Here is a 19,242-nt window from a genome sequence, read left to right as displayed (position 1 = left end):
TTTTCAGTGTATCAGACCTGCGTTCTCACATTTTCCACCCAGCCCATGTCTGTGGCTTTCACAAACACATGCCCATGTGGTGCAGTCTGGGACTTTCCCTCAAAATCTGCACCTCAGCTACACAGCCGTACTTCAGAACCTGAGGTCAATTGAAAAGCAAGATCAGGGATCAAACTTCCACATGGAGCAAAGTGTGCAGACTCCATTTGTCGGTTACCCTGGTGAAAATGTGAGGAGGAACTGAGACGACTCTCAGGAAGAGATAAAAACTTGTACAGTGCTGCAGGTGGTGCTTGTTTGAGTAGGACTGGAGGTTCAGGGACCTGTCACCGTATTAACCACGAACCACAGGGGGGAAGTCTCAACTGACTTCTGCCTGAGAGTGTTTTGGAATAATTTCCCTCTCTGTGCCACTTCATTGATCACTAAACACAGGGGCTACCAGGGGACACACACGTGCGCACACACACAGAGGTCACACCCCAGTGTTAAAGTGACAGTGAAACAGTGGCTGCTGTCTGTCCAAATACTAACGTAGAGCAACGTGTGACACGTAGTTCAAAATATCAAACTGTTATGGTTGCTGCAGGATGCAGATCACTTTTTATGGTGCTAAATTAATAATGTTGATGTTATTAGCTAACGCTAGAAGACAACACAAAGTGAAGTTAATGTCATGCATGTTTTTCACATGCAGCTTAATAGGATATCAACATCAAATACATTGAAATGTTAGCGAAAGACAAATAAACACAAAATGTAGTTTTTAAATGAAGATGCTCATTATTATGGGTGAAAAAAAAATCCAAACCTACATAGCACTGTGTGAAAACGTTACTTTCTGCACTGTTACTTAGCTGTGGTTTATCACCCCTGAGTTCACTGTCTCTATAGTCAAACGTGGACCTATTGCTGCCACACCAGTTCTCAATCAACACCTCAGTTGAATATGACCTGCCTGGCAATGTGAGGGACGCCAAAAGATCCTGCAAAAACTAGACATCATGCTGAGATCCAGAGAAATCAATTGAGATTTACCAGTTTGGAAAAGTTACAAAGTTGTTCCTAAAGTTTTGGGATTCCAAAGCTTTGGTTCTCCAGCAAACAACAGTGAGAACCGTTAGCCAGAAATGGTAAAAAAAAAAAAATGCAACATTGGTAAACCTTCCTAGGAGTCTCTGGCCGAACAAAATTACCCCAAGAGCACATCAATGACTCATCCAAAAGGTCACAAAAGACCCCACAAAATCCAAAGAACTGCAGGCCTCACTTGCTTTAGTCAAAGGTCATGCCTTCACCATAAGAGATTATCTTGGTAGAGTTCCAAGACTAAAACCACTGCTTGCAAGGCTCATCTTAGTTTTTTCCTGAACACATCTTCATGATTTCTAAGACTTCTGGGAAAACATTCTGTGGACCGACAAGACAAAAGTTGAACTCTTTGCAAGTTGTGTATCTCGTTACATCTGGTGTAAAACTAACACAGCATTTCAGATAAAGGACACCATACGAACAGTAAAACATGGAGCTGGAAGACTTGCTGTGACGAACGGAACAATGAATACTGCCGACTACCTAAACATCCTGAAGGAGAACGTCCGATCGTCTGTTCCTGACCACTGGGGTGTGACCTCTGTGTGTGTGTGTGCGCGTACGTGTGTGTCCCCTGGTGGCCCCTGTGTTTAGTGATCAATGAAACGAACTTGGGTTCTGCAGAAGAAAAATGATTCAAAATACACCTGAAAAGTCCCTCCTCAGATTGATGAAGAAAAACTAAATTGAGTCTGTGGAGTTGCCTAGTCAAAGCCCTATTGAGAGGCTGCGGAACAACCTTGAAAATTTTATGCTGGAAACTTCTCCAATATGACTGAATTAGAACAAATCTGTAAAGACAAGTGGCTCAAAATTTCTCCAAAGCTGTAAAAGACTCACTGCAAGTTATTGGAAATGTTTGTTTGTTGTTGTTTTAGCTGGTGCAACCAAGTTTAGGAGGCAATCACTTTTTCACACATGGCCATGTAGGCTTGATTTATTTCAACTCTTAATAATGGACATCTTGTGTTATCTTTGACTAATATTTAAATTGGTTTGATGTTCTGAAACACTTAACTGTGACAAGCATGCACAAACAGGAAATCACGAAGGGAGGTCAACATATTTTTACACCACTGACCTGTATTTGCATTTAGGGGAGTAAAGTTTCAAATTCAATCATCATTTTTGTTCATTTATTCAGACAGGTAGCAGAGGTTGACAGAACATCCATCCACAAAGATCAGCAGACTCTCACCTGAGAGTGCATCCCTTAAAACCTCTTACACACTCGCTTCCACGGTAAAAACAACATTTAAATACAATCAGCAACCACGATACGGGGGGTTTATTGGTACGATGATTAAAATGTGTGCTTTTGTAATGCTTTCTCAAAATTAGCCTTAAAAGTGCAGTTCTTGTCCCTCCAACATCGCTGCCACCCTGGCGTGTCAAGTGTCAACGTCAAGGGAAGCCACCTGTGGGAAGTAGCCACCGTTCAGGAAGGTGTGAGCTGAAAACGGAGAGGAGCAGGTATCGTCTGAATCGAGAGCCTCTCTCTGATCCTGCTGCAAATCCAGAGAGGAAACATTGTTCTCCATGTCTTCCTCCGCTCTGGTCATCTCTTGCAAGCAGACTCCTTTCCAGATAGACGTTTCAACAGTTTTAGGCCACAAAAGATCCCCGGTGGAGCCGAGAGTGACCAGATGAGGCGAACTAGAGCGATCCATGTTGGACAGGAAGCCTCCCAGAAATCCTTCAAATCCAACCAAAAGCCTGTCTTCCTCTGTGATTTCTGGATCTTCCCGTTGCTCCTCTCTGACCTCCTCGTCAAGCGGGACCAGCGTAGCAATCTGCGGCTTGTAGCCAGTGTGTTCAACCAGAACGGTTCTGTGGAGCGACTTCGCCTGCTCGGCTCCGTCCGGGGACTCTTCGACGTGGATAGTGGGGTACGCTTCGTCCCTCTCCTCCTGGGAGACCACGAGGATCGGAGAAAGGGTCGGGTCACTGTCGGTGGAGGAGAAGAGAGGCTCACTTCTGTCGTCCTAAAGAAAAGAACACAGTAGGAATTAACCAGCAGAAAAAATATTGAGTGATCACTACAAGGCAAACATGTTTGTTGGACGAATGCGTATTTTTTGTTCATTTAGATCTAGAAGAGCAAAAGAGACCATTAGTAATGGTTTCACTTCCTGTAGCAATGTTTCTACAGGTTTAATATTAGAACCATCCTTAAATGGCACGAATTTGCAGCTGTTGTAGTTGTTTTGGACAGCAGGCACTCTGTTTTACTCAGTGTAGGTAATACTACATTGAGAGTTGATTACCTCCAGCAGTCTGATGGCGTTGCTGTGTCCTGGTTTGGGCAAGTTGTTCACGAGCCACTCAGGTCCCCAAGCTATACATTTCTGTTTGATCCTACAACAAAAGAAGAAATAAGATTTACTTTTTTGGACACACAAAGTTGTATAACTTTGTTTTATTGGTCTGAATTGACAAAGACAAACACAGATTATTGCAAAACGTGCTCAAACCACAAGCATTTTCACATTTTGTCACATGTCGGCCACATACAATTATTTTGTTAGAATTAAATTTTAAAGGTCGACATAGACTACAGTGGAAAATTGTGAAGAGGAAGCAAATTGTGCATGCTTTCAGCATTTTGTACAAATAATATCTGAACACTGCTGTGCAACTCTCTTTTACTCTCCTACCCTTAAATAAAAAAGGTTCCTGGTGACGCTGAAGGAGCTGCATAGATCACTGTTGTCTTGCTGTGAGAAGGTTCTGGGTTCTTTCTGCACGGCGTTTTCATGTTCTCACTGCACGTACGTGGATTCTCTCTGGGTACTCCAGTCCAAACCGTGCATGTTAGCTGAAACAGCCACTCTAAGTTGTCTTTAGGTCTCGATCATGTGCGTTTGCGTGCTCATCTGTCCTGTGTTGCAGTTCAGCTCGAGGCTTGTTCATGTGTTAGAATGGCCTAGTTAAAGCTCATACCGTAAGCCTAATGAGAATCTGTGTATTTGAAAACGATATTTGCGTTATGCTGTCCTTCCAATCTGACTGAGATTGGAACTATTTACAAAAAAAAAAAAAGAATCCACAAGAATGCGCTTTTCGTATTTCGGGCCTAATATTTTGAGTCGGTTTAAATTCATGAAATCCCATTAAAACAGATGGAGGTTTGTGGTTGTGACGTGACGATGTGTGGTTATAAGTGCAAGTGGAATCAACGCTTGTGCAAAGAAACACACATAGATGCTAATGTCATGACTAACGATGCAGATAGCCAAATAGCAACATCAGAATGAGGTTTAGGTTTCTGTTCACAACAACCAAGTGGGTTTTTACTCATGTTGCGGTGTGGTTTTTCACTAAAAATTAACCACAGGGACCTCCATCCCTTTTACTCGTAAAACAAAACTTATGAACGTTCGAGCTGCAGGACACCGAGCCGAAGAAAAAACAACAACGAGTTTGTCTAGTAAAACGACTGAGGCTTTCTGTGGAAGAGGTAGCGCTTTTAGTCAAAATTACCGTTTCCTCACACAGCTCCAGCACATCAGGTTGGCCACAAAGGCTATGGAGATTGTAATGATGAACACGATCACAATCACCAGCCCCACTGCAAGAGATACGAAGAAAAAGTCATTATTTGGATGAATCCTGGACTCAGAACCTTATTTTTTCATACTGATCAGGTGAAATTAAGACTATACACATGTAAAAGTTTCATATATGGTGATATTTTGCAATTTAAGAAGGAGAAAATTTATTGACCGGCTGGAGCTGGAGGCTTAGATAAGGTCTGTCTCCCTCGAGGCCCTTCTCCTGCTGAGTTTGATGTGGTCAGCTGAAGGGACAACGTTCCTTCTGGACAGTCCAGCCACATCTGTCTTTGGCCAGATCCAGACACTGTCACTGTGCAGAAGAAAACAACAGTTAGATTTTTTTTACCCCGACCCTGCAGAATCTAAAGAGTTTCTTGCTTGATTGCTCAACTTAAACCACTACAGTTAGCCACAAAAAACAGCTCAGCCTAGAGCAGAGCCCAGTGTGTATCAGCCTTGAGAATATTGACGTGGAGCGTTTGAGGAGTATTCAACTCACAGGCTTTTGTATTGTGCTGCATGCCATCTTGAAACAGTGCAAAATTGTCACAAAAGAAAAAGAAAATGACACATTGTTTGCAAACTTTGGGTTAGATGAGGGAGCATAGGTTAGGGGTGTCCACAGTCGGTCTTCAAGGGCCAGTGCCTTGCATGTGTCAGCTCTCTCTCGATGTTCTGCAGAGGCCTCCTAATGAACCATCGCTTGATTCAGATGTGTTGGACCAGGGAGAGAACAAAATCATGCAGGACAACTCTGGACACCTCTGGCATAGGTTACTCATGGACCAGTCAAAGTCAAATTAGAAATTTAGTCTCACAGATGCTCTTATGCAAACTCACTAAGCTGTTTTATCAATAGAATGGGCAAATGTTCTGTTTTCTAGACGAACAAAGCCCCAAAAGACTCACGGCTGTAACTACGGCAATAAGTGTTTTTTGCATGACAAAATCTACAAAAGTTGAAAATACACAAACACTTTTTGCATGGCAAAGTCAGCGGTCGGTATAGTATTTACCCTCTGCTACTGAGTGTATTCTGTTTGACGTCAGAGACTCATTCTGAAACTCACATGAAGTGTAGGAGATGAACATTTGCAGTCAATACTGACCCACAGACTGTAGGCTTAGGAAGCCGCACAGTTCTGCATACTGACTAAACCAGTTTCTGTTCTTACACCCAGCCAAAAGTCAAAGTTACCTTTAAGAACTGGATGCAACTTGGAAGTCCAAAAAAAACCAAATGCTAACTTCATGAAACTTTGCTTTATTGCATTTGAAGACAAAACAAATTAAAGCAAAAGTAACAGTTAACCTTAATAGATATGATAATGCATTTGTTGTAACTAATCATCATGCCCCATGCCTGGATGCAGAAACCAAACAATGTGTGCATAATGATGCCATTTAAAAGATTATTTACACATGTTCAAGTTAAAATAAACCGGGCAAAAGAAAAACCTGCAAATGACATTCAGAAGGAGATAAATAGCAGAGTACACCAGAATCATTTTGTGCAAAAAACCTCAGCCAGACTAACAGTGAAAAAGACAACACAGATCAGTCAGTGAGCACATGACACTTTAGAAAGAGGAAAAGGTACAAGCTCTGAGGAGCTCTCATAGTCAGGTTCCACAAATAGCGATAAAGGCAGGCTAGCTGGTAACAGCCTCTTCTAACACATGTGCATGAAGCCACACGGCTTCCTGTTTAGCGGTCAGAACGAGTTCGAGAAACCTCTAAAGATGCTGCTAAAGCGGCATCAACTCGTGTTTGGCTCCAGTTCCTTGACTACTGAACATCTTCTTCAAATGGCAAAAACACTGAATCTCACTGTTTTTGTGAGCAGAAGCTGGCTTTGATGTTAGGTTGCTATGTGTGTGTTTTTTTTTGCTCTTTGGAATAGTGATTAGCAATAACAGAGAAATAATAATTTGAGCTCAACGTCTGAATTTCTTTTCGTTACGGGAAGCCTGAGCGAAAAATACCCTGCTGATGCACTGAAACTTCGAGGGAGGGGAATATCAATGGATTGCCACTTGCACGCTTTCCATTATGTAAGTGTGGTTTGTGCCGAGACACAACACAACATACTGCTGCATGTATAATTTACCACACCTGTGAACACAGGTGTTAGAGTTTGCCTTTGCTCGAGACCAAGGTGAAGTACAAGGACACACACGACACGCACAAAAAAGTTGCTGTGACAGGAGGGCAAGGGCAGGCTGAAGCGGTGATGAGCAAGAACAGGAAACTCACTGCAAAGTTGTGTTTCCTTCCACACTTTCAAATCAACATCGAGCTTTATTGTGAATGAGAGGTGCCACTTAATTTCAAGGTCAGATATGATCAAGTTGTTGTTGCTGTTTTGGAAAAAGGATTTTCTTTTCCTCAAAGTCATTAAATGACTTTCTCCAGACTGCAGGATGAAGTATAGCAGCGGTTTAAACATGCTCAAACTCCTTAGTATGTATTTAAAGAATCTATCTTCATTACAACATTTTAGCCATTTGTTTATCCTTTCAATTTCCAATTTTAGTACAATAAACTACTGCTTTTACTATGCTACTTTAGAGTATAATACCTTAACAATGTATGCATTATTTCCTTCATACTTTAATTGTGTAATCTTGTAGCTCCCACTAGAAGTCTGGTCATGCAGAGCACTTGAGAGTAATCATTAACTTACACTATATTGCCACAAGTATTCATACAGATGTGAATTTGATTTAAAGACTTATTTGTAATCACCAGGGTTTTATATGCCGGTCCCCATGTGCTTTCTCTCCCACTTTTATGTGTTTTTGGTCATTTTTTGATCTTTTGTTCCAGAATTGCATTTGTGGGGTCAGACACTGATGTTGGATGAGATGTCCAAGCTTGCGGTCTCCGCTTTAATTCACACCAAATGAATGTCAAGGTACGTTGAAGCATTAAGATTTCCTTCGACTGGAACTACAGGGGCCAAGCCCAATTCCTGAAAAAGCTGACAATCACCCTACTTACCTCAAATCTTCACATCTGAGACAATGCAGTGAAGCAAGTGACGTTACCCTGGCAACAGCTAAATCCACACTCATCCATTGGATCGCCATTACCACTCTGCTCTAGAATCGACTGGTACACCTTACATGACGATTTGCATTTAGTCAGGTAGAATATGGATGCAGCTGCTTGGCCATGAAAACCCAGTATAGAAAAGTATAGTATTTTATTTCAGTATTTCAGGTCTGGATGAGTTAAAAAAAAAAAAAAAAATTAGGGTGTATGATGAAATAAAAAAAAAAAATAAATAAAAATTCTGACTACTCTGAAAATTGAGTCTGGAAACGTTTTCAATTTGACAGCCTTGCAGGAACCCCGTTGAAAGCTTCTGCGTTTTTAATGCTACATAACAATATGTCTGCTTTGGAAAGCAAAGAGGCAACACTGCAAATAAAGGACGCGAGAGATTAAGAAGACTTAAAAACATGCAGCCGGCAGTAAACCGAACAAGATGAAAAAACTGCCGTGTAGACATGTGAGAGGAAGTCTCAGGTCTATACAGAGACTTGATAACACAGAGCATAGAGGAAGTCATTGAATCAAAATAACTCGTCAGAACATTATCCTGTTCAGACAATCTGTAAATAATCAAGGAATCTACAGTATACTAGGTTACAGCTTGCTTTTTTTTTTACTGTAAACAGAAAGGCCGGATGAAACAAGCACGTAGCAAAAGTGAGTAAGGAAGGAAGAAAAGACTTGTGGTTGTAAGATTCTTAAAGAAGCACAGATCAACATGCAAGTGTGCCATGTTGAACAAGCTCAAAGGAGAGGTTTGTTAGAGCTATATGGTTTCAAAAACACCAAGTCCCTCGTAAAATAGCTCTGACGCAGTCAGATTGGATTGAAAATGTTAAAATCTTCACAGAGCCTCAGCTGGATTTAGGTCTGGACTTTGGTTAGGTCATTTTAACACATGGATGTGCTTTGAGCTCTGGCTGTATGTTTGAGGTGACCTTCAACCCCAATCTCAAGTCTTTTACTCAACTTTTCTTCCAGAACCGTCCTGTATTTTTCTCTATTTAATCTTCCCACAATCTTTGACAAGTTCTCATGATGGGTTTGTTTGTATGTTTATATTCTTCCTAAGTGCTCACCGTTGAGTTCTGTGCTGCTGGAGTCCAGTGTCTGCAAGTAGACGGTGTACTTTGAGATGAAGCCTCTCTGTTGGTCCTGGGGCAGCTCGTCCCACCGGACCAGGATTCGTCTGGCCTCACGGGTCAGAACATGGAGCACGGGAGCTGAAAGTGGCTCTGAAGCAAACAAGCATGGACACAATAATGAGAGAATGGTTGGTGCAGACTGTAAAAAATAAAATAAAGCAGAAAAGCTGTCTGCTTTACTCTGTTCTCTGGAGTAGATCAGTGTGGATGTTGGAGCACTGACGCCTCTGGTGGTCACAGCATACAAAGACACGTTGTACCTCACACCCGCCATTAAACCTGAAACAGAGTGTGAAGATGAAACCCGCTCTGTATTCTGAAAGCAGGTAGCGTACTTCACTATTTCTGGCTTGTGGGTGTGACATATTGTGCTTTCTATACGTGTGATTAATGAATGAAAAAAGACCGAAAAATAATTGTACCGAACAACGGCCACAAGAGGGCGCTGTTTGACCGCTTTTAAAAACCACAATGTGATCTGCTGAGTTAAGCTAGAAAGTTCTCGAAAAGTGTGGTTAGATGTCTTACGGTGGCACGGCACAACGAAAAACAACAGCATAATTGTAATGATAGGTAGAGGTAATGTGAAGATTAAGAAATGACAGTAACACACACACACACACACACACACACACACACACACACACACACACCCACACACACACACACACACACGCACACACACACATATATAAGCGTTGTCTGGTCAACAATTTCTTTTCTCATTCTAATCCAAGTTATTTTAAACTTTCATGAAAGAAAACCACCTCAAACTTGAACCCAGGACCTTCTTGCTGCAGGACAACAGTGTTGTCAACCGCCCCATAGGCAGCCCTTCTTCCTTCTTATTATACTGTTCATTAATCTAAAAGTATTTGCTTCAAGTGTTTACCCTTGCTTATATTTTCCTGTTTTACTTCAGAGAAGAAGTTATACATTGTCTTTGTTTGAGTTGAAGTTTATGTTGAGTCAAAAAGGCAGCCTCCTCATTTTAGTTGCACATTATCCTCTGAGTTTATTTTTAATGGTTAATATAAATCTAATTTCAGACAAATACAAGAGCAGTTAAGGTATGAAGGAAAATATTTTAAAAAATGTCTCCACAAGAGCAACTGGTGGAAGACTTTATGATTTTACAGGAATATTTCCTTATTAACTTATTTTCACTTTGCCCAACTTAAGGTATTTGGAGGTGAAGAAGCATATCCAGAATATTCATAAAAAGATACATTTGTCTTATTTTAGAAATAAATAAATTCATGTGTGTGAATGACTATACCTGTGATTGTTGTGTCTTTTAGGTCTTTAAGCACCTTTTTCCACTGCAGCCCCGCTGCAGGCATACTTTCCCATTCCACTACAAAGTACAGAAAATCTTTCTGAACCGTCGTAGACCAGGAGACACGAGCAGCGCTGCCGTCTGCACCGGGAGCCAACTTTACAAAGAAAGATTCAGAAGCACCTAAATGGTCGAGACATTTTAGTGATTACCACAGAAACGTAAAATATTAGAAATATTTCAGTCCCTTCTGTGTGACTTTATTGCACCTGAATGTCTGAGATCTACAAAAGCCGGTGGAGACGCCCCGCTGGAGGTCACCGCACTGACGTTCAGTCCAAGAACCGCCACTGGTGCCTGAACTGAACACTGGCTGGAAGCGGCGGGACAAATCTCCTCGCGGCCATCCTCCAGGACGATGCTGTATCGCAGCAAGTCACCACTGTAATCCTTCACAGGTGGAGGCTGGGAAAAATGTTATTTACCTATTTATTCCAGGATTTGTATTGATTTAATTCTGTCTTTTTTTGTTATTATGGTGCTTAAACACTGCCCAAAACCCAGCTGTAGCAAGATTTGACATACAAAACCAAGTAATTATGCAATTTTTTGTGTTACTGAAGTATCACAGCTAAAACATGGAGGTGAAATCTTAATTACAGACCAGAAAAGTAATCATAAAAACATTTTTTCCCCCCACACACCAAGTTGCAATTTTTGTCTTGAAGTAAAACAGTTAGTTTGAAAATATGACAAATTTTGAAAAAATTAAATACAATTTTTAGAAGCCTAAAAGATTACACACATCTAAGACTGAAGGAAAAAGGTTAACTAATCTTTCATTAACTTATTTATTTCTGGTTCGCGTCAAGTGGAGCATGAACAAACATGGAGGTCAAATTATTAATGCAAGGGAAACACATACTTCCACCTTCCCAACTATTACAGGAGGAAAATTTGAATATTGAGTCTAACAATCAAAAAATAACTTAAAAATAAAAAAATCCAACATGTAGCCTAATTATACGGATGTTTGGAAGATTACTAGCAGAAAAAATTAATACCTTCCAGAAAACGGTAACGTTCCTCAGCCCGTGTTTGGCCTTGCCTCCTAAGCTTCTCCATACATGTAGCTGCTGAGACGGACCTGTTGGACAGACGTCACATGAAGTTTCTCTGCCAGGCGTCACACAAGAACCACTTTCCCTCCTTGAGATTTCAAATATCTCATACTTGCCTTTTTCAGGACTCATCCTCCTCACAGACGGGCTCCATTTGCTGCAGAGAACTCGCCGGCTGGGTTTCAAGCTTGTGCTCTGTCCTGATGGGGAGGAACACGTTTTGATTTGGAACTCGTATTCAGTCTCAGGCTTTAGGTTCTCCACTCGTATCAGACCCTCGCTCAGCTCTGCTCCCGCTCTCTGCTGCTGGAAGAGAGCGGGATGGTTTTTTTTTTTAGGTTATTGCACGAGGAGATTTAAAACGAGAAAAACTACAAAGTCGACATGACGCCGCTTTACCCAGGTGTTGTTTCCTCGCAGCCTGATTTGGGGTCTGAGGCGCATAGAAGATTCAGAGGTTTTCCAGTGCAGCACGGCCGACGTGGCGTCATTCATGAACTCCACCTTAACTACACGAGGGGTTTCTGGTATCACTGGAATATATAACAACAATAAAGCAAATTGAACAGGCGAAGGCAAATGTGCGAAAAAAAATGAAAGAAAAGAAAATACAGATAACTCTTAAACTTTTACAACCACAAACTTCAACATGTGACAGAGCAACGCAAATTAGTGCACAATTCTGAATTGTTAGAAAAGGGAATTCATGGTTTTCACAAATAAAATTATGAAAAGTGGGATATTACGTTTCTATTCTGCTCCTTTATCCAGATAATCCTGCACAAACAATGTTTTCAGATCCACCTGTTTAGCATATAGTGGACCTGAGGGCGATTTAATCTCAGCTTAAATCCAGAATGTTCTACGAGAGGCTTGTCAGATAACATTAGTGAATGAATAAGCAGCGTTGTTAGAACCAAAGACCTCATTTGCAGCTTTCCCACAAGCTGTTCAGGGGAAACAGCAAATATGAGAAAGAAGGGCCAAAATTTATATTTTTTTGCTTCCATGAAATACTAAAAAGACAAGTAAGGCTATGAGAAACCTGCAGAAGACTTGAAGCTAGGAGCAGGCTCACCCTCCAGCAGGTCATTGATCCTTGATCAGACCAAAACCAACCTGGGGATTGACCTTCAAACTCTCTCTATGATTTTTGATTAAAAGATACCAATGCGCAATACATTTTTCAGATATTCTTTTGTCAAAAGATTTAAAACCAACACATGATTTTTTTTTTCCACAATGTTGCACTACTTTGTGTCAGTGTGTCATACGCCTAGTATCCCAATAAAACACACTGATGTGTGAATCAGCTCTGTAATCTATTAAACAGCTACTGTCGGTGAACTTGCAAAAGTTCAAACAAGGCCTGCAGTGGGAAGGTGGCAGAAAGAAAAAGGAAATTGCCCCCCTGTGACATATATTACATAAAGAGAAACTTTACTGAAAGTCAAATTAGTCAGACTGGGGAGAAAACAACTGATTGAACTAACCACTCGACATATGACTCAGCCTTTAAACTGCGATGATTCTGACTAATTAATTCAAATGAACAACTAGGTTAATGCACTCTCATTGAATGAATGTTGTACCTATGTCTGCCAGAGAAAAGACGAACGCGTCCGACTGGGACGCTCCAAAGCGGTTGTAGGCGGAGACGGTCAGCGTGTATTTAGTGTTTTCCTCTAAGATTCCTCGTGGTATGCTGATTTTCTCCCCATCCAAAATCAGATCTAAAACGCTTTTATTCTCCCTGATAATAAAAAAAGGAAAGGAAAATTAGGCCGCAAGCACACGCTAACTTAGAAACAAATGGGAAGCAAAACGCGATACCTGTGGACTGAAACGTTGTAGAATGTGTCGACGTATGTTTCCCGTCCTCTGTCCAGAGAGCAGTTTACCAAGTCGGAGCTCCTCGTTGTTTCACAGTTGATATTTGCAGGCTTGTCAGGAGGAACTGTAGTGATATATGAAAAAGCAGGAGAATGTTTCTTATCATCTGGAACCATGAACAAATGTTTAGGACTAATTCGTGAGATTAGTTTAACTCCGAACTCAGAAAAAAATTCCTCCAATCCAAACATGATGTGGTGGCTTCACCGCAGCCACGAAAGATCACCCAACTGTGTTTTATGGATCTAGCGCTCTTTTAATCGAGCAGCAGATGATGTAGAAAATGTTCAGCTCTGTCCAGGTCATCGCACAGGGGTCAAATTTAGTTGAACATATTGTGCCAAAAGGTGAAAAGTTATCTAAGGGAAGCCAAGCTGTCTGCATTTGAGTTACTGACTTGGCAGCAATCCCTCCTCCTCAACAAGCACGAGGCAGCAGTTGAGAGAAACAACTCCCTCAAACGGAGGAGAATCATCCTCTGACAAAACGAGGTCGTCTGTAACAACTCTGCACTAGATTAAAGCGGTCTTATATTTTACAAGTGAAAGTTATCAGTGCAATGCAAAATTACTGATGTTTTTTTTTCTTTAGTTGCCTTTTTACTCATTTTCAACTCAATTTAAGACTCTTTTTTTTTGCTGCGTCATTTTCTGTGACCCATGAAATATGAAATAAAAAGGTGATTTCTCACAGCAGTAATAGCTGAACTCACAGCAAAACTGAGAGAAAGATTATAGATCTTTCAGGTTCTCTTTCAGGTTCAATATTTTAGAACAAAGAAAAACAAAGCGTGTTGCAATTTTATGAGAAAAATGTAAAGCCGTTGGGACTGATTTAAAACTATTGCCCAGAAAATTATTGAGTAATGCAATAAGTTAACAATTAACTGTTACTAAAATGTGATTCTAGCAAGAGTTATTTTAACTGCATATCCCAGTTCTTTCAGACTGGTTAATACAATCGCATTCAATAAATTAAAATATGTGTTCCTATGGGAGTTGTTTGTCAAATTCAAAATGCCTTTTTGAAAACAATACTTCCCATTAAATCCACATTTCTTTCTTCATGGTCGGATGTAATATGCTGATTGTGTTTTCATGTGTTCTGAGCCAAAAATCATCAGAATTTACAAAAATAAAGTCTTGAAAACATGAGTGTGCATGCAATGATTCCAGATAATGTGTTTTCTGAATTGAAAATGATATGCATATAGTGAAATATATGAGCTTTACAACATTATTCTAATTTATTGAACATGAGTGTATATAAACAAGCTGATAAAATGATCATTTTTGAGCAGCCACAATGACTTCAAAGTATAGTGTGATATAGGACAATTATGCAGGTTCTGAAATGGAACAGCGCAGACTTTATTACTCATTGCTCCTCAATATGGTGGCTCAATACGCTTTAGTGCGGAACAACAAAACCGTATCTTGATTTAGTATTGTTTAATGTGCAAAATTTAGCTGAAGGTACATTTAAACAATTCCTGTAACATTTAGTAAAAGCTTTTTATTGTCTCTACAAAATACCATATTTTTAAATAATATAAAATTATCAGTCTGATATATTTTTGTACATTAACTGCACTGGGAGAGAACATTAAAATAGTTTCTCCCCTCTCCTACGGCTCCTTCCCGAACCGCCCTGTCCCGTGTTGAGGTAATGTGTACGTACGTCCGAGACGTAGATCCAGGCCAGAGATGATTTCCAGAGCAGACAGCTGGCTGCTCTTCATCTTGCAGACCACCTTAGAAAGCGGCTTCCACACGCGGGGCAGATAGAAAGCCGTTGTGGTGCAGTTGACTCTTTTCGACAGATTCACCGTCTGTTTATTCAGGTCCAGGTACATCTTCGACCTGAAAGTCAACAATAGAAGGCGGTTTCATATATCTGAAGGTATCATTTCAGAAAAACAATGCAGAATGCTGCGTCACTGTAGGAGCTCCTTCCTCACAGTCTCTGTTAGACAAACTCAATGAATGTTTATATCCTTGATGTTTTTTTTTGCACATCTCTGTTAGTTTCTTATATTGTAAATAGTCTGTTGACTTTTAATGCACAAACACACACACACACACACACACACAACACACACACACACACACACGCACACACACACACACACACACACACACACACACACACACACACACACACACACACACACACATATGTTATTGAAAATTTTCCTACTCAACTGCACTTTCCTTGGATCAGAGTACTTGATAACTGCACAGTAAGTTATGATCATGTCCTTAATAGTATGTTATTATTTTTTATTATTTGTTTTTTTAATACATTTTGAATACTTTCTTTTTTCATCTTTGTGTGAACCCCTACGCTTTAGTTCTGCTGCTAATCCTGAATTTTCCCACTGTGGCATAATAAATTACATTTCAAACACATTTTCTATTGATTGTTTGCAAGTCCAGTGAAAACAATGCAAAGGAAGCCTGGTTGATGACAGCGAAGCTAGTATCTGATGTGTAGCCTAGGCGACGAAGATGCTTGAAGTAGGTGTCTGATTTAAAGCCTCTCTAACTTTGCTGAACTTGGTGTCTTGACTCTGGGCGTGCCAAAGTGATGCCAAAGCTACGGATAATCAAATCTGATCGCATTTGATTATCCGTAGTTCAAAATTCAAAATATCTGGACATGGTTTTAACTGTTCAACAGTGAACAGAGATGCTATAATCACATTTTGAGAATTATTTACAATGTTTCTCCTTGTCACTAAGACCATCCCTGATCGCGAGAAGCCTGAAAAGCTGAATATGCAGCCAGGTCATCCAAAAAGTCCTTTTTGTGAGGCACAGGATGGGTGATGCAGAGGTAGGGGCTCTCATTGTTGCCAGATTTGCCACTGCAAAAACACATATGTTCTGCATTCATCAAAGTTTCAAAGCAAATATGCTCACCTCTTTTCACATTTGAAGGTGTGGCAGTACACGGTCAGGTTTGAACCCATAAGCAGGACAGTGGCCGGCTCTGCTGTCACATAGCCGCCTGAAATGACGTCCACACAGCCTGCAGGGAGCAGAGGGCAGCCTGCGCAAGAACAAAAAAGAACCATGTGAAAATTCAGAAACAAGACTCAGCTTTTTGCATGTTGTTTTTTTTTTTTTTTAAAAAAGAAGACTTTTATGAGTAACATGGGCAAACAACTCACCATTGATGGAAAAACAAAACAGCACGATAATGCATCTCCAACTGGCTAACAAGAGATTCATCTCAGCTCATCTCTGTGAAAGCGGAGGACCCTATCCAGTGTTGAGGGAAAAAAAGATTCTATTACTAAAAATCCTGGGTTAGATCTTTAAGAGTGAAGAAGGTGAAGAAAATGAATGTACCTCATCCATCCGTGTCCAGAAATAAGGCACCAATCTTTCCAACATGAGGAGGAAGGGCGGTTTATTGTCTCTCCTATCTCACTGCAGGTTTTCCTGTTGATAACATTTTCATAAGTGCGTCACAGCAGCTGTGACACATCCACCCTGCCACATTAAAACAAACAAAAAAAATAATAATTATTCTGCTGTAATAACGGGATTGTGATTCTAAATCACCACAAATAAATTCAGTACGAAGATGTAATAACTTGAATATCAAAGTCATCCTGAAAGCGCAATTATTTCCAATTGTGTTAATTATTTCACCAAAGAAGATAAAACTCACCAGAATTACGTCCTCTAAGCATTTTTCTTATCAAGACGCCATCATCCAGTCTGCTTGTCTTAACACGACCTGCTTTGTTCCACGCGCTTCCTTCGACTGTTCTTTGCAACAAGAGAGTCACATCTTAAAGAGGCCATTGACCTAGTTTGGTGGTATTCTGCCAGAGCAGAAACTTTGAACATTTGTCTCAGTACTTGTGCGCCCTACTTCAATTGCCTGTTTTTCGTCACCACAAAGGCTGAGTTGACGTAAAGCGTCACCGTCGCCAGAGTAGCTGCTCTCGTGAACATGCTGCTGTTAGCGGATTATTGAGTGATAAATCCAGATTACTGCTCGTAGTTATGTGCTGACCACTGCTCCCGCATGCAACCCGGTTTCTCTGCTTTCTGCTAACATCGAATGTTTTCAGAGTTTCCTACAGTGAATGCTAAAAGTGCTGATGCCCTGAGAAGAAAAATGGTTTATCAGCATGAGCCAAGTGAGTGTTTATATTTAATTAAAAACTATTAGAAAACTATTACATTTTTTTTTGCCTTTTCTAAAAGGGAGGTAAGTCATACTTACATGCTGACTGCTTTGCTTCACTTGACATGTCACATTTCTTTTCCAGCTCTGCTCTTTGATGGTGTTTGTAGTTTGTCGCTGAACTGGTGTATCTGTCTTGAGCCTTTTCTTTTTTTCAGTTAAGCTTGTTTTTGTGAATTTTACGAGTTTTTTCCGCCTCTAACCTCAACGGCTTTGCAGGGAAAACCCAGAATTTGAGCAGAACGCCTGCTCATAAAGATAAAACAGACCTCAAAATTGTGGGCTGCTATTAGTGCATCGGGTTGAAAGAGCAGAATGTTAAACCCGGGTGAATATTATGTGAATGTGCTACTCTTGATATATATAAATTGTTGCTTGATACATTGTGTCTCAAGCTTCCTACTCAGCCTGACTGTATTGACTCTGCTCTGCAGTCTAATTTCAAAATTTCCTCACATGTCAAACCGCAGACTGAAACGACAATGTGGTCTTCATTGGCCTGTATACTATCGCTTTATAATCTTTTATCCCTTATAATCATCATTTAATCATTATTCAGGGTATACTGTTATTTCTCAGGCCTTTATTCCATTTTTCTGCGTATACCTGGACAGATCTCACATACTCATACCAGATTTCTCGACAGTGGACAACAACACCACAAACCCTTCTCAATGTCCCCTTTTCTTTAAACGCATACAGTGAATTGTAAATTAGTCAGAACACTTGTGCTCTTTCAAATTTGGTCACATTAAAATCGTTAAAATGCTGTTGTTCTCATGAGTGTTCGGGTTTTGCTTTAATTGTCGAGTTTGCTTTCTGATTATTTTCCTGGACTTTTTTATTAGTTTATTATTGCTGGTAAGAGCTTGCCATACTGGATTGATTCTTCTTGTTTCTTATTGTGTTTTCTCTGTATTTTTGTGCAAACATTTGTTACTTTTATAGGTTTTTCCTTTTTAATCCCTCTGAGCTCTCTCTGTGTTAACTCAGTAGAGTTTAAATGTACAATCTTTTTTTTCTGCCAGGCTAAATGTTGGGTGATTAAATGCAACACGGTGCTCATCCCTGCTATGAACCTTTCTTTGGTGTGCTTCCTTTCCTTTCGTTGAACAATCTCCTTTAATACAGTTTTACAAAAAAAGTACTTTTCAAATATATGGCAAAACATTAATCCGACTTCTGTTTGCTGTCATTGCTGAGTCAGTGTAAAAACTGTAAAAAGTCAGCGAGGCACAATGTCGGACCGACCGGCAGACACACACAAACCCAGAAGTTTGGACCCAAGAGAGCCGACGGCACATGTGTCTGATACAGCCTTTTAAAATTCATTTGTGTTGCTTTTAGTTATGTTCATGTTTTCTGAATTGCAGGGAGTTAAAAACAATCAAACATCCAACAGCCTTCAGGCTTCAGAGTCACTTCCCTGCAGCGGCAGAAAGCAGCTGTGAGCCCAACGGTTGGTGGCATTTCCAGTTAAGAGAGAGAGAGAAAAGCCACATCTGACTGGACTCGAAACAGAAAGTCAAGTTGGTTCAGGGAAAGTAAAGAGGATCTGAACCAACTGGAAGCTCTCTTCTCCTGTCTCATGGTCAAGATGTTTGCCTTCCTACTTATCTAAATGTTAATTCTCACTTCTGCTCAGAATTTCTTTTTAAAACAATTTGATTTCATGGTCATTTTGTCTTGTTTTTTCACTTATTTGTTTTAAAAAAATAAAAGTGGGAGTCTATAAATGACCCGTTCAAGTCCTCACATTGTGATTCTGAGAATAAATATGCCTTCAAAATATCTGTTTTTCATGGATTGGCTGACGTTTAGCACCAGCCCATCTGAAACCCTGCAAGGATAAACAAGGTGTAGATGGGTGGATGAATATATATATATAT

At 40.3% G+C, this 19,242-nt stretch overlaps 1 protein-coding gene across 3 annotated transcripts; it reads right to left on the bottom strand.

The window, feature by feature from the left end:
• Nucleotides 1-2,211: 2,211 nt before the first annotated feature.
• Nucleotides 2,212-17,569, bottom strand: il23r (interleukin 23 receptor). Of its 3 annotated transcripts, none has more exons than XM_008407292.2 (18): nucleotides 16,829-17,569; nucleotides 16,504-16,647; nucleotides 16,323-16,413; nucleotides 16,072-16,201; nucleotides 14,828-15,009; nucleotides 13,088-13,211; nucleotides 12,847-13,007; nucleotides 11,654-11,787; nucleotides 11,371-11,560; nucleotides 11,198-11,280; nucleotides 10,403-10,598; nucleotides 10,134-10,316; nucleotides 9,035-9,133; nucleotides 8,789-8,944; nucleotides 4,819-4,959; nucleotides 4,576-4,663; nucleotides 3,360-3,450; nucleotides 2,212-3,077 (listed from the first exon to the last, which is right to left on the bottom strand). In XM_008407292.2, exons 3-18 carry the CDS (start codon nucleotides 16,381-16,383, stop codon nucleotides 2,484-2,486), a joined length of 2,613 nt encoding a protein of 870 aa, XP_008405514.1. In that variant the 5' UTR covers nucleotides 16,384-16,413; nucleotides 16,504-16,647; nucleotides 16,829-17,569; the 3' UTR covers nucleotides 2,212-2,483. The 3 variants fall into 3 exon arrangements, with proteins under 3 accessions (XP_008405514.1, XP_008405516.1, XP_008405515.1); XM_008407294.2 differs by having other exon boundaries at nucleotides 11,371-11,557; XM_008407293.2 differs by having other exon boundaries at nucleotides 16,504-16,596.
• Between the last annotated feature and the right edge of the window lie 1,673 nt (nucleotides 17,570-19,242).

Source organism: Poecilia reticulata, linkage group LG4 (assembly GCF_000633615.1).
Source record: "Poecilia reticulata strain Guanapo linkage group LG4, Guppy_female_1.0+MT, whole genome shotgun sequence".
In the NCBI taxonomy this organism is placed as follows: Eukaryota; Metazoa; Chordata; class Actinopteri; order Cyprinodontiformes; family Poeciliidae; genus Poecilia; species Poecilia reticulata.
The sequence above is the reverse complement of the archived record's forward strand: the minus strand, read 5'-3'. Positions and strand labels throughout refer to the sequence as shown.